Here is a 14,232-nt window from a genome sequence, read left to right as displayed (position 1 = left end):
GCTACAGTGTACTCATATACATAAAATAAGTAAATCTTTTTTAAAAAATTAATAATTCCCAACTGTCTTGGGAAATATAGAATAGTTATAAAGCTTACACATTTTTATTAAAGAAATAACTGGAGGTTTTATCCTCTGTCTCTAGATGTATGTGTCCAGAGGAAGCAACCAGTTAAACCTCCTGTCGTTGCTATTTCCATAGCACACTAAAAGAAACATGATTTCTCCCTGACACATATAAGCAGATACTTGCTTATAAGTTGGCATTTTCTGTCAGGTTAGCCCTGCTTTCTTTTGTTAGAATGTCATTTGAAGTACAATAAGAAACCTTTTAATGTGCTCAGTAAGAACTGAAACTAGGCACAGTGGCCCACAGCATAATCACAATGCTGCAGGTGAGGCAACAACATTAGGAAGTCAAGATTAGATTATTCTTGGCCTCACAGTGAGTTTGAGGCTAGCCTAGGCTAAATGAGACTTTATCGTATATAAAGAAGAAAGTAAGAAGAAAGCAGCCAGGCGGTGGTGGCACACGCCTTTAATCCCGGCACTGGGGAGGCAGAGGCAGACAGATTTCTCAGTTTGAGGCCAGCCTGGTCTACAGAGTGAGTTCCAGGACAGCCAGGACTATATGGAGAAACCCTGTCTTGAAAAACCAAAAAAGAAAAGAAAAAGAATTTGAGGAGTTAGATGTCATGGCATATGCATATGGCATATTTGAGGCTGAAAAAATAGAACCTTAACTGGTATGTGAGGGTCAAATTTTCAGTAAAAGGTCAGGTTAGATTTTTTTTTACAGAAAAGAGTGGTGATTATCTCAGGCTTTGATGTTTAACTTAGTAATTTGTGTAGTCTTAATTGAATCTATTTTTTCTTTTACTTTCTATAAAATATGCACGCATACACCCCCATGTGTAGTGGTACACACCTTTAATCCCAAAACTGGAACAGAAGAGGCACTCATAATCTCTGAGATTGAGGCCAGCTGCACAGTGAAATCCTGTCTCCTAAAAGGGGTGAGGGGCCATGGCAAGCAAGCAGCTCCTGTACTGATAGACACTGCGTGGGTCCTGGGTAGGAAGAGGGGCACCAGGTATTCTGCAGCAGCTTGTCCTACTTTACTTGGGTGTTTGACTCTGAACTATGAGTCTCTTCTTCTATGTCTATTTTTAAAGCAAAACAATGTAAGGATATTCCCTGGGCTATTTGATACAGAATTCTGAGCATTTAAAAACAGTGATCATTTGCTGACTTCTGAATCCCCTAATTTTTATTTGGGTTATCTTAGACTGTATCACTGTTTAGACATGTTGAAGGATATCTGAGCTGTTGAATAAGAGCAGTGCTGTGAGGGGGAACCTGGGTGAGCATTGCTCAGATTTCCTTTTTTGTTTTTTGGATATAGGGTTTCTCTGTGTAGCTTTAGATGTCCTGGAACTTTGTAGATCAGGCTGGCTTTGAATTCAAATGACAGGGTTTTTTCACTGTAGGCAGGGAATTATTGTGTCTATCTTATATAAGAGCATTTATGTTGTATTTCCTTATAGATGTTCATTCTGGACAAAGTAGAAGGGGACACGTGTTCCCTTAATGAGTTTACCATAACTGGATCCACATACGCACCGATTGGAGAAGTGTGAGTAAGCTTCACCATCTACACGCTGTCAGTGCAGTGACTGGGTGTTTAGATCCTGAGGGGTGGATTGAGAAAATCTTGAGCTTGCAGAGGTATGACTTAGTGGTGGATCTAAGGTATGCCTAGCATACCTGAAGGAAGCGATCCCCAGAAGCACTGAATAAACAAACAGCAGAATGTGCCACAGTGACAGGCACTGTGGCAGGTCACAAGATGTAGCCAGCCTTGTCTCCATGAGAACCTATCTCAGACATGTACAAAAGGAACTCTTGCTAGATGGCTGACTGGCTCAAGTTAGTGGTTTTCAGTAACTATCTCTTGAAGCCTAGACTTCTGGTGAAGGCTCTATTTTGTGTTCACTTACCAGGTACACAGTGGGGTTTGGATGAGAATTTCTCATCATTCAAACTTTGAGTCTGTTCCAATTTGTTCTTCCCAAGCTCCTGTTCTCATCCTTTGGAGGGTGGGTGCTGTTGCGTGCCTGTGGAAGTTCTGGCCCATCCTGGGATAGAAAGTGAGCTCTAGTTTCAAACAAATGGGAAGTAAGAGTGTAAATAAAAAGCACTTTCTCTGTTGGCTCTGTAATGGGAGTTCCATCTCAGGACCCTAAGGAGAGGAGGACCTTCCACAGTTGTCCTGACCTCCGTACATACGTGCTGCATTGCGGCCCACAGCCCGTTTAGGTTTTTTTTTTTTTGAGTCAAGCTGTGATCCAGAAATGTTTTTTTCTTTTGATAGGCAAAAAGATGATAAGCCAGTGAAATGCCATCAGTATGACGGGCTTGTAGAGTTAGCAACGATCTGTGCTCTGTGTAATGACTCTGCTTTGGATTATAATGAGGTAAGACTCCCTGGAGTGTTCTGACCCTGGCTCAAGGATAGGGTGAGGAGGATTTTAAAAAGCTATCTTCCTTACTCTGAATTTATTTCCTGATTTTATTTCCAATTTCTATTCCATGTGGCCTGGCTGAAAAAAGCCAGGCGCCCTTCATAGACCTGCTGGGCACTGCACTTGTTTACTAAGATACATAGTTAGTGTGTTGTGATGTTCTGACCACTGATGCGTCCTTTAAAGGACCAGAACTTGGGCTACAAGTCTTTCTGAGGGTGAGGGTGAGGGTTGTACTTTTAAACATGGATTGCCATGTGTCTCAAGCACAGTCTGGAGCTTAAAGAGTTGTCTTGGTGGTAGTAGTGAAGTGTAGTAACCGGAAAAACCTTTTAAAAGTTAAATAGTGGGGTTAATTATTTTCTTTCTCAAAGGTTAGGCCTTTGCCAGAGGCTGCTAACTTAGTAAAATAATAAACAGTGACCTGGAATGATCGAGGACCTTAAATGAATAAACATCTTAATAACTCAGTTTAGTGTCTCATGGTTGTACCGTCTTTTCTCACATGAACTGGGGAGGACAAGCTGTTGTACTGACACTGACTTCTTTCGACAATGCAGGCAAAGGGTGTATATGAGAAAGTAGGAGAAGCTACAGAGACCGCTCTCACGTGCCTGGTAGAGAAGATGAATGTATTTGATACTGAACTGAAGGGACTTTCTAAAATAGAACGTGCAAATGCCTGCAATTCGGTCAGTATTTGAGCTTGGTGGATTATACTGTTACTCTTTTTTAAACTTGATTATACCATGTTCTTCAATGTTTTTCCTGATAGTCACAGTCAGGTACGATGATCTCAGTGCCTGTATTCCTAGCACTCAGGATGCAATACCGGGATTGCCACAAATTGTAGAACAAGGCTCATTAGACAAACAACCAAATCACATTAAAAAACCCACAGCAATCATTAGTACATTGTCATAGGTGTGTCGCAGGGCTACCTTTTCCAGAGAAGCTACAAGCCGAGCTAGCCTTACTTAGTCCTGGGAATACCCAGCTCCTCCTGCCTGCATTTCAGTGTCTCTCTCTGCTGGTTCTTCAGTAGCATAGAGGAAATAATTGTATGCTTTTTAACCTTAGAGCTGCCCCTTGCCCTAATTTTCATTTGAACATCCTATTTGTTTAACTCAGTGAAAAGAACTGTTGAGTATTCTTTTTCAATTCTGTTTTCTCAAATCTATTCCAGTCAGGCTCTTGCCTCCACCTACCAGTCCGTCAAAACCTCTTTTGACTAATAACTTTGTGCTAAATCCAGTGGTTAATTTGTTTATAATTGTTAAATGTAATAAAATAGACAAGTCAGCAGTTGTAGATTTTAGAGCTGGAAAGCTAGCTCCATGGTTAGGAGTTCTGGCTGCACTTTTAGAGGGCATGGATTTAACTCCCATCACCCACCTGGCTCCTAAGAACTATTGGTGTCTCCTGTTCCAGAGGATTACAGGGTGTCCCCTTCTGCCTTCCATGCACCAGGCATATGTGAGGTGCACAGACATGCATACCAAATTAAAATGGGGGAGACTTGGAGAGATGGCGCAGTGGTTAAAAGTACTGGCTACTCTCCTAGAGAACTAACCCAGGTTCATTTCCCAAGGACATTTTCACACATGCATGCATACAGGTAAAAACAACAATGTTCATAAAAAAAATTAACACTAAAAAATCATTTTGAGAAATGAAAAAACAGAACTAGAAAATGGGGGGTCTGATGTATCCCAGAAATCAACCTAATGACTACTGAGATGGAAAGTCAATAAAGATTCAGAACTTTTGAACAACAATCAAAGTAGAAAATGCTGCTGTCCATGAAGCAAGGCTCAGTAAATCATGCAGACTATTTTTTTTTAAAAAGTCACCTAACCTTGATGACATTGAGATGGGCATTGATGACTATCAAATCCTCTATGAATTTGTTTTTAGCATATTTATTTCATGGATGGAAAGAGCCACCAGCATGCCTATTGTGGTTAGCACTGCTTGTCAACAGGACAAAACCTTCAATCACTTGGGAAGGGAATGTCAGTGAAGAATTATCTAGATTAGATCGGCATTTAAGGGATTCTCGAGTTAATTGAAAGAAATATTAACTATCCTGGTAGACGGGGGGTGCTAAAGACTATATATGCATTATTGAAATCTAGTGATTATAGAATTATAATTATAACTCAGCATGTGTTTAAGGATGCACAGCATACACACACAACCCATAAGCAGTTGTGATCTATCAGTAAACTTAACAGCTGAAAAGTTATTAGGTCATCTAATAACTTTCAACAATGATATGAGGACATTTTAGTAATGCTGAAGAGACATTAAATCTGCAAAGTATTTCTTTAAAAATTCTCAACTCACTTGATCTGCATAATCCTAATGCCAAAGATCATTCAATGTGGCAGTGGTGGAGGATGCAGGAAGCAGCCGTGAATATTGTATCACCTACTCTTTAGCCTTGAGCAGTCTTAGCTAGTGTCAAAAATGGGCAACCCTGCCTGTCTAGGAACCACTGTTGTGCACCTCCAGACCATCACACTCCAGACCATCACACTTCACTCTTCCTCTTCAGCTTGTTGTAGCCTCGTGAGATTAGCCAGTCTGAAGTCGAATAAAACAGCTTTGTGGCTGCTGAAAGATATTTGCCACCTAGTCATTGTCTCTAAAGACGGATCGGTTCTGCCTGTTACTGCTTGGCTTACAACTTTATGTAGGGGTTAGGAAGTTACTCGGTGGCAATGTGCTTGCCTAATGTGCACAAGGCTTTATCCTGCTCAGGTAGGAATGTTTATTTGGATAGGAAATGATGTACAGACAGGGTACAGTAGAATCGGTATGCCAGTCAGCGGGAGGCTACTGAATACTTGAAGGAAACAACAGTTGCTACTCTGTTCCCTCATTGAAGTTATGTGTACCTAGGCTTGGCTGCTCTTCCAGGGTCTCTTTGATCTTCTCTGGCCATTTTTGTGTCTAGTTACTCCCATGCTGTCTTTGTCTATATATGTTGAATACTTTAGTGGTCAGGGTATAGTGGGCATGACCAAGCTCTCTATAATACAGAAGGGTGTCCTTACTTGCTCCAGCCATAGAAAACATTTAGTGACCCTCACTGACAGGATAGTGTGGCTGCAGATGTGCTCTGGACCCACACCCCAATGCCTTTGGACTAGTCGGCTAACTGCCACTGTATGAAATGGTGTTACATGTCTGCCTTTAAGAAATTCTTTGTTTTCAAGTGAGTTATCACTGTGTAGTTGGGGCAGCCCTTGAACTTGATATCCTCCTTTCTGGGCCTCTCAGTTGCTAGAATTATAGGCATATAGCACCACAACAGCTCTTTAGACAGTTCTTAATAGCCAGTGTTTAAAACTTTTGAAACATGGTTGTCCTGCACAATTTTTCCCCCTATGGTCTTCAGTATATCTTAGTTTTACATTCTGATCTATTCCCAAACCAGAGACACTTTTGTGAAGGTGGCTTGCTGTCTCGTTCACTGCTTGAGACTGCCACACTTCCAAAAGACCAATGTGATGAAGATACATGAACAGGGCAGGCTTTATCTTATAATGAATGTCTATGAGTATCTGAGCAGATAAAAAATGTCTAGAAATAATAATCCAACAGTGTTCCTCTCTGACCCCTACAGGTCATAAAACAGCTGATGAAGAAGGAATTCACTCTAGAGTTTTCACGTGATAGAAAATCAATGTCCGTCTATTGTACACCAAACAAACCAAGCCGGACATCCATGAGCAAGATGTTTGTGAAGGCAAGTGCTGCACAGACTAATGCTTTCTTTCCAGGTAAACAGGCAGATGCTGGTGCTGATCTGAGTCTCATATTCTCAGGGTGCTCCTGAAGGTGTCATCGATAGGTGCACCCACATCCGAGTTGGAAGTACCAAGGTCCCCATGACTCCTGGTGTCAAACAGAAGATTATGTCTGTCATTCGGGAGTGGGGCAGTGGCAGTGACACACTGCGGTGCCTGGCTCTGGCCACTCATGACAACCCACTGAGGAGAGAGGAGATGCACCTGGAAGATTCTGCTAACTTCATCAAATATGAGGTACCTATACCTCACCAGCACAGTCACTGTCCAGCCTCTGCTGCCAGAGGATAGTCAGATGTTCTTGGTCAGGCCACAGGAGTCGTCCTTGTTTGGATTGCTGCTTCAAACAGAAATAGTTAAGGATTTAGTAAGTCTGCTTTCAAAGTAGAATAATCAAGACAAGTTCAAACAAGCCTGTCAAAGCCTAATGTAAACCAAGTAACTAATGGATGTTTTAAAAATACTAAGTATTGGTAAAAAGCTGAGAGATTTCATTTCCACTTCTTCCTTAGACCAGAATTTTAAATCGGGTTTGGAAGATCCTGAACAGAAGGAACAGCTTTGCTGTGGCACTGACACTACCAGCCTCCGAGTGCTCTTATTCTTTAACACTTGGTGCTGTCCTCCGCTAGCCCCAATGAATACATTTTTTTAAATGTGAGAATTTAGACAAGAATAATTTGGCTGGGCAGTGGTGGCACATCCCAGCACCTGGGAAACAGAGGCAGGTGGATTTCTGAGTTGGAGTCCAGCCTGGTCTACAGAGTGAATTCCAAGACAGCCAGGGCTACACAGAGAAACTCTGTCTTGAAAAACGAGAAAAAAAAAAAGAATAATTTGATGAGGGTGTGCTCTATTAAAAACAGTGGAATTGGAGTGAGCGTGTTGCTCAGTAGTGCAACACTGCTTAGCATGATCAAAGCTCTGTGTTCAATCTCAAATTCATAATACAGGCCAAACATGAAGACATGTGGAAGCAGCAGGCTAAAGCAAAAGACTCCTATACTACAAGTTTCAGGACTGTATCTAGTAAGATCTTGTTTCAACCAAGGGCAAGCAAAAGAGAAAATGTCAAAACTTACAGTTGTAGCAAGAGTGAGCTGCCAGGACACCATGGTGGGGATAAGCTGTTTGAACTCATGTGGCTCTCTCACTTTAGACCAATCTGACTTTCGTTGGCTGTGTGGGCATGCTGGATCCTCCCAGGATTGAAGTGGCCTCTTCTGTGAAGCTGTGCCGGCAAGCAGGCATCCGAGTCATCATGATCACTGGGGATAACAAAGGCACTGCTGTGGCCATCTGTCGCCGCATTGGCATCTTTGGGCAGGATGAGGATGTGACATCAAAGGCTTTTACAGGGCGAGAGTTTGATGAATTAAGCCCTTCAGCCCAGCGAGATGCCTGCTTAAATGCCCGTTGTTTTGCTCGAGTTGAACCTTCCCACAAGTCTAAGATCGTTGAGTTCCTTCAGTCCTTTGATGAGATCACAGCTATGGTAAGGTTTTAGATGTGAGCAGTGGTTTACATGGCACAGATAACTGTGTGTGCCTATAATCTTGACACTTAGACTGAGGCAAGCCTATGCTAGCTACCTAGTGAGATCACATGCCTAAAAACCAAATAAACAAACAAAATGGCGTGTTCCTTTTTTTTTTTTTTAGATATATTTTATTTATTTATGTGTATGAGTACACTGTAGCTGTACAGATGGCCATGAGCCATCATATGTGTGGCTGCTCTCCAGCTCACTCCTGTCCCGCTCACTCCAGCGTAATTCACTGTAGCTGTCTTCAGACGCACCTGAAGAGGGCGTCAGGATGGTTGTGAGCCACCATGTGGTTTCTGGGATCCGAACTCAGGACCTTCGGAAGAGCAGTCAGTGCTCTTACCCGCTGAGCCATCTCGCCAGCCTATAAAAAATGCTTTGTCTGAGTATATGTCTGAGGTGTGTAAATGACCTTAAATTATGTGACCACACCACAAATGGCTCACAAGTTTTATTTTGAGTGTTGGTTTAAGGCAATATAAGCAGATGTCCAGCCCACTTGGTTCTGCCTTTCTGTGACTCTTTGGTAAGCTCACATGGCTATTTTTATATTTTCTTGGTAAAGTATTTGATGCCAGCTACTGCTCTGTCCCATTCCCTCCTGCCTCGGTCTGCCTCTGTCCAGAGGTGTGCCATGGGGGTGATATTTGAATCAACTGCGGCTTCCCTTTCAGACTGGTGATGGTGTGAATGACGCTCCTGCTCTTAAGAAATCTGAAATCGGAATTGCCATGGGTTCAGGTACTGCAGTGGCTAAGACGGCCTCTGAGATGGTCCTGGCAGATGACAACTTCTCCACCATTGTGGCTGCTGTTGAGGAGGGACGAGCCATCTACAACAACATGAAGCAGTTCATCCGCTACCTCATCTCATCCAATGTGGGGGAAGTGGTCTGGTGGGTGTCTAATTGGAACGATACTGTATCTTTCAAAGCTGGGACCAGGGTGTTGAGCTTTCTCAGACTGCTGCTTCTGTTATAACAAATTTGGTTGTTGGTCTGAGAGGAGAGAAATCTCATGAGGCTTATTTGCAGCTGACCAGTGGTGCAGAATATATCCCTTAACATGGTAGTTTAAAATCACAAAAGTCTTGGTCCTTTAATAAGTTTCTTATGAACTTTGACAGATTAGATGTTGTCTGATGATCAGGTGTTGGGGAGAGAAGCGATTTCCATAGTTCCCAAACTCACTGAGTTCTTTCTCTTCTTCCCTCGGATGGAAACAGCATCTTCCTAACGGCAGCCCTTGGGTTTCCTGAGGCTTTAATTCCTGTCCAGTTACTCTGGGTCAATCTGGTGACAGATGGTCTGCCTGCCACTGCGCTGGGGTTCAACCCTCCAGACCTGGACATCATGAACAAACCCCCCCGGAACCCAAAAGAACCGCTGATCAGCGGGTGGCTCTTTTTCCGTTACCTGGCTATTGGCTGTGAGTACAATTGTTTGTGTTTGTGTGGTGTGGGAGGATGCTCTGTGCCGTGTAGGTCACTCACTGAAAGGCTCTGTTGAGCATCCTATCCTTCCATGGGTTATAGAGAAGGAGCATTTAGATATCAGGCTTTTTATATTTTCCCCTTGCTCAGAGTGATAAAAATACCAAGACATTGCCAGGGCCCTTCCCTGTTGAGAGCTCAAGGCTGAGATTTGAATAGGTTGTTACCACCTAGGGAACAAGAATAGTCCACTAGCAGAGGCTAGTGTTATTCTTTGTCATAGTTCAGTTTAAAGAGCATACAATCTAGAGCAGCTTGCCAGTTCTCTGGCCTTCACAGTATCTATCTCATGGGCCAGCTGCCCTTTGAGTAAATAAAAATTTCCACTCCCTGTCTTTTAACTAGTGCCCAGGTGCACCATTGCAATTCTAGGTTAGCACTGCTCTGCAGTTGCTTAGGTGATTATGACCATGGGATAAACCAGTCTCACTCAGCTTTGTAGATTTCCTGAAATTGATGAGGAATGGCCTCTGCCTTAGACCTAACTCTTCCGCTGAGGGCTGGGTGCAAGTACTGTAATGGCAGTTCTCTGAAAGGGTTCTGGAACAATGCACAAGGTCACATCAGTTTGCCTATAAACTATGGTATGACTTGGTTCCCTCACTTTGTGTGTTCTATCTGATGGGATGTACCTGAACAACATCTGTTGCCTTGAAGCATGCCTACGCTTGCTCTTTAGCTCTGGCTCACTGTACAGGGTGTGGCTTGGGTTCAGCAGGAATGTTTCCTCAAAAACTCTAGAGAGATTGCCTCGTTCCTTTTTGGACCAGAAACGCCCTGTCTGTAGTCAGCTACTCTGCCCAGCATGTTAACCTGCAGTTAGCAGTGCTGTCCACAACCCAGAGTATGTCAGCAACATCATGTTTGTTTCCAGGTTATGTTGGCGCTGCCACTGTGGGTGCTGCTGCATGGTGGTTCATCGCTGCTGATGGTGGTCCAAGAGTCTCCTTTTACCAGCTGGTATTTAGCCACTTTTTTTTTTTAACCCTTTTGTAATAGAGTGAATTCTAGTAAGCCCTTGGTCTTTCTGTGGTTTGGGATTATCTTCAAACCTTCAAAACTATTTGGGATCATATAGTTGCTTCAGGTAGCTCTGGGACCTAGGACTTCTGCTGAGCTGTATTCGTGTTGGTGCTTGGCCCTGAACTTGGTGTGGAATTGGTATCTAGATTTGGGAAGTATTCCTGGCTGATGGAATGTTTGGACTTTTGTTGCAGAGTCATTTCCTACAGTGTAAGGAGGACAACCCAGACTTCGATGGAGTGGATTGCGCAATCTTTGAGTCCCCATATCCAATGACAATGGCACTTTCTGTTCTAGTAACCATAGAGATGTGTAATGCTCTCAACAGGTTAGTGTGCTTTGTAGGCTCTGGTCCTAAGGTTTATGAGAGTCATGGCTGATAGCTCTTCCCTCCCAGAAAGTGACAAACAGCTATTGTTTCCAGGAAGCAGTGGGGGTTGTCACCATTATGGATGACCAGCAGCCCAAACTATGCCTGCACCCTAAGGAGTGGAGCACAAGGGGTTCCATCTAACTAAGCCACTGATGGAAGTTTCTAAATGGCTCTATTTATGGCCATCACCAGCAGCTTTGAGCCTGCTGAGATGGACCTGCTGCACCAAAGCCTACAGCTCACCCCACTTGGAAAATCAAGGCCTTTAGAGTTATGTCAGCAGGCGTTGTCAGAACTCCATCACTAAATCCTTGCCCCGTTCTGTGTCACTGACACATGGCTTTGCCTCTGATGAGGTTTCCTTTCTTCTCACCTGTAGCTTGTCTGAAAATCAGTCTTTGCTGAGGATGCCTCCCTGGGAAAATATCTGGCTCGTGGGCTCCATCTGCTTGTCCATGTCACTTCACTTCTTGATCCTCTATGTGGAACCTTTGCCAGTGAGTCATTTTGGGCCCCAGGCTGGGTCTGGGTCTGGTGTGGTTCCGTTCTAGCAGGTCCAGAACCTTGACACAGACTTCTGTCTCAGCTCATTTTCCAGATTACACCGCTGAATCTGACCCAGTGGCTGATGGTGCTGAAAATCTCCTTGCCTGTGATCCTCATGGATGAGACGCTCAAGTTTGTGGCCCGAAACTACCTGGAACCCGGTAAAGAGTGTGTGCAGCCTGCCACCAAATCCTCCTGCTCCCTGTCGGCATGCACCGATGGCATTTCCTGGCCGTTTGTGCTGCTCATTATGCCCCTGGTGGTCTGGGTCTACAGCACAGACACTAACTTTAGTGATATGTTCTGGTCTTGACTGACAGCGCTACATACAGAAGATGTTTAACTTAATCAATTAATTTTTTATTGTTTAAAGCAACTGTCTATTTCTGCTGAATTTTCACATGAACATATTGGCTGGTGAAGGAGGTTTCATATCTAGATTTTGTTTTGCTTTTTCTGACTCCAGTGGGACAAGATTTTCCTTTTTTTTATACACATAATTAAAGTGTCCATTGACATGTACAGAGAACTAACACTATTTTATGCAGATATTTTTTTGTAGATGAAAAAGCATGTACAGTGTTCTGTTTAATACTCATACTTGTACAAAGATAGTTGAGCCAGCAGACATTGTCAGCAAATTAATTGGCAGCAGACTTAGGAAATGAATGTGTGTGGTTTTTAAAAGAAAAAAAAACTAAATAGCATGTATTGTGTCTTTTGCATGATTCTCTGGATTTAATTTGGTATCACAGTCTAATTTTTATTCATAAGCCAATTTTTCTGCACTGAGCAGAGTCCTGCTACCTCAGTCAGTATTTTTGGTTTGCCACTTCCTGCACCCTCAGCCTCTGTCACCCCCAGCCCACCCCAGCCCGCTCGGCTTCTTCTGTAGGTCTGATGGTTCTGTTTACATCCGTCTTCACGAGAGGTTTGCCTGTCTCGCTTGTGCAGAAAACATTGCTCCAGATTCAATCGACTGGGTTTCTGTCCCTTCACCTAGTTTTTAAGGTTATTTATTTAAATGTCTAATGTATTTTATTGTAACAGACATTGTTTTGCCAACATTGCCTATTCAGTGGCACTTCACAATCTAGTTTAAAAGAAAAATAAAACATTTTAAATGGACAGAGAAAAATAACTGTCTTGTTCTTAATGGCCTTGAACTACCTATATAATCAGTTCAAATTTCTGAGCTTCTCAGCTTAAGAGCCTTAGTTTCCTGTTCCTGAGGAGAAGAATCCTAAGAATCCTGTTCTGCTGCATAGTAGGATTTTATTTACAATGTATAGGCACGATCTGTCATGTGATATACATTTACTCAAGTTTCTGCTGGCCTGTTGTATGTAGGTTGGTGTTAAGGGCAAGTGTGTGCGTATGTATGTGTATGTTTTGTAAAATCTGTAAATAGCACATGACCAAATGAACATATTGTATAGAAATATTTTTATTTGAATATGGCACTAACCACCACCACCATGACTGATGAACGTTTGCGCATGTTCAAGGTCAGTCTTAACGGCAGTGTGAGTCATTAACAGTCCTAACTGTGGTGTTTTCCTCCAATGCCTTCCAACATCCATCAATTAACGTGAGTATCTTCCCTGTGGGATTGGGGTGCTGTGGCCTGTGTACAGATGGTGCCACTGAATGAGATGGCCCTTCTTGCTAGTGAGCTGCATGGCTCCTGTGTCCACCAGGCAGCCACTTCCTAAGGAGACAGAGATGTCAGCTGCTCACTACACAGGTTACCTTAGTGTGGGCACTGACCAGGACTGTGATTCCTGAACTGTGGGAAGAAGGGCCTTGTGACCTGGCTGACCTCAGGCTGAAGGAGCTGTGTCACCTCTAGTACCAAATTAAGACTTTACACAAACCATGTCACAAGGCTTTGGATTTTCACTGGCTGAAGAAGGCTAGGAAAGCTAGCTGACCCTGCATAGGCAATTTTTGTCATCCTTCTAGGACATGCCTTAACCCTCTGGTGTGCAGAGGCCTGGGGCGGCTACCTCCCCCAGGAGAAAGTGCCAGGTTCTGAGGGAACCCAGCAACTGAACTTGCTTGGAGGCCTCTGGGTGCTGCAGGGGGCAATGATTCTCAGGAAGCAGGCAGGTTTTGCCATGTTTAACATGATGGAGTGGGGCCAAACACAAAGGTACAGCTGAGTTAAAGGTACAGCTGAGTTAAAGACCAAATCAGAATGACAGCATGCTGGGCCAAGAGAGGCTGGACCTGTCAGTGTCCCTGATGTGGTCCTTAGTTCACTGATGGCTACAAATGAGCGGGCCAAAGGAGAGAATTCTCATCCCCGAGAGTGCTGTATGGCTCAGTGTACGGAGACTATTAGGACCTGTTCAACTCCAACAGAGAGAATAGACTAGATTACTGCTGCCCTGAGCCAGGGCCACTTGACCCCTCCAGGCACAAGCAAGGCTGACAAAGATCTTCCCCTGGCCCGCATAGACCAAGGCCAACAGCATAGTCCCAGCCACAGGCCACCCCCTGCATGTACTCAACCCTACCCTCACCCCAGCACCCTCAAGAAGGGACAGCATTTATTGTGTCAGCATTATCCTCAACCCACTAGGGCAGTCTAGCCTGGAACTGAGCCTTGAGCTTTTCCTGAATGGCCTCTTCAGCAAAGCTATAAAGGCTCCACCCTGCAGCCCACTCAAGCAAAATTCAGGGTGCCTTCCCTGGAAAGCTAGCAGGACTACTAAGGCTGGAGAAGGCTAGCCACCTCACAGCCACTGCTACTACCCTCAAACTAGGGTCTCGGCCTCAACAATGGCACAGGTCTCAGGAACATCTAAGACTCTAAGAGCATTGGCTCAGTGCCTGCAGAGCCCTGTAAGCCAAGAAGCATGGTCGCCCTTTGTCATGAGCTACCAAATTCCATCAAGACCAATT

At 43.8% G+C, this 14,232-nt stretch overlaps 1 protein-coding gene across 3 annotated transcripts in view; it reads left to right on the top strand.

Annotated features, from left to right (window-relative positions):
• Positions 1–14,232, top strand: part of Atp2a2 (ATPase sarcoplasmic/endoplasmic reticulum Ca2+ transporting 2) — a 47,200-nt gene that overhangs the window by 31,782 nt on the left and 1,186 nt on the right. Inside the window, exons 9-21 of one of the 3 annotated variants that reach the window (XR_004109559.1) lie at positions 1,548–1,636; positions 2,375–2,477; positions 3,086–3,217; positions 6,160–6,282; positions 6,362–6,580; positions 7,503–7,838; positions 8,564–8,784; positions 9,114–9,316; positions 10,255–10,340; positions 10,598–10,731; positions 11,156–11,273; positions 11,363–11,483; positions 12,831–12,913. Coding sequence is in view for 1 of the 3 variants with exons in the window: in XM_031337778.1 (XP_031193638.1) it covers positions 1,548–1,636; positions 2,375–2,477; positions 3,086–3,217; positions 6,160–6,282; positions 6,362–6,580; positions 7,503–7,838; positions 8,564–8,784; positions 9,114–9,316; positions 10,255–10,340; positions 10,598–10,731; positions 11,156–11,273; positions 11,363–11,483 (1,885 nt within the window). In the remaining 2 variants the exon portion in view is untranslated. Of the gene's footprint in view, positions 1–1,547; positions 1,637–2,374; positions 2,478–3,085; positions 3,218–6,159; positions 6,283–6,361; positions 6,581–7,502; positions 7,839–8,563; positions 8,785–9,113; positions 9,317–10,254; positions 10,341–10,597; positions 10,732–11,155; positions 11,274–11,362; positions 12,914–14,232 lie in introns of all 3 variants that reach the window. The other 2 variants (XR_004109558.1, XM_031337778.1) reach the window with 2 other exon arrangements.

The sequence above is a fragment of the Mastomys coucha genome, unplaced genomic scaffold (assembly GCF_008632895.1).
Source record: "Mastomys coucha isolate ucsf_1 unplaced genomic scaffold, UCSF_Mcou_1 pScaffold22, whole genome shotgun sequence".
Lineage (NCBI taxonomy): Eukaryota > Metazoa > Chordata > Mammalia > Rodentia > Muridae > Mastomys > Mastomys coucha.
The sequence above is the reverse complement of the archived record's forward strand: the minus strand, read 5'-3'. Positions and strand labels throughout refer to the sequence as shown.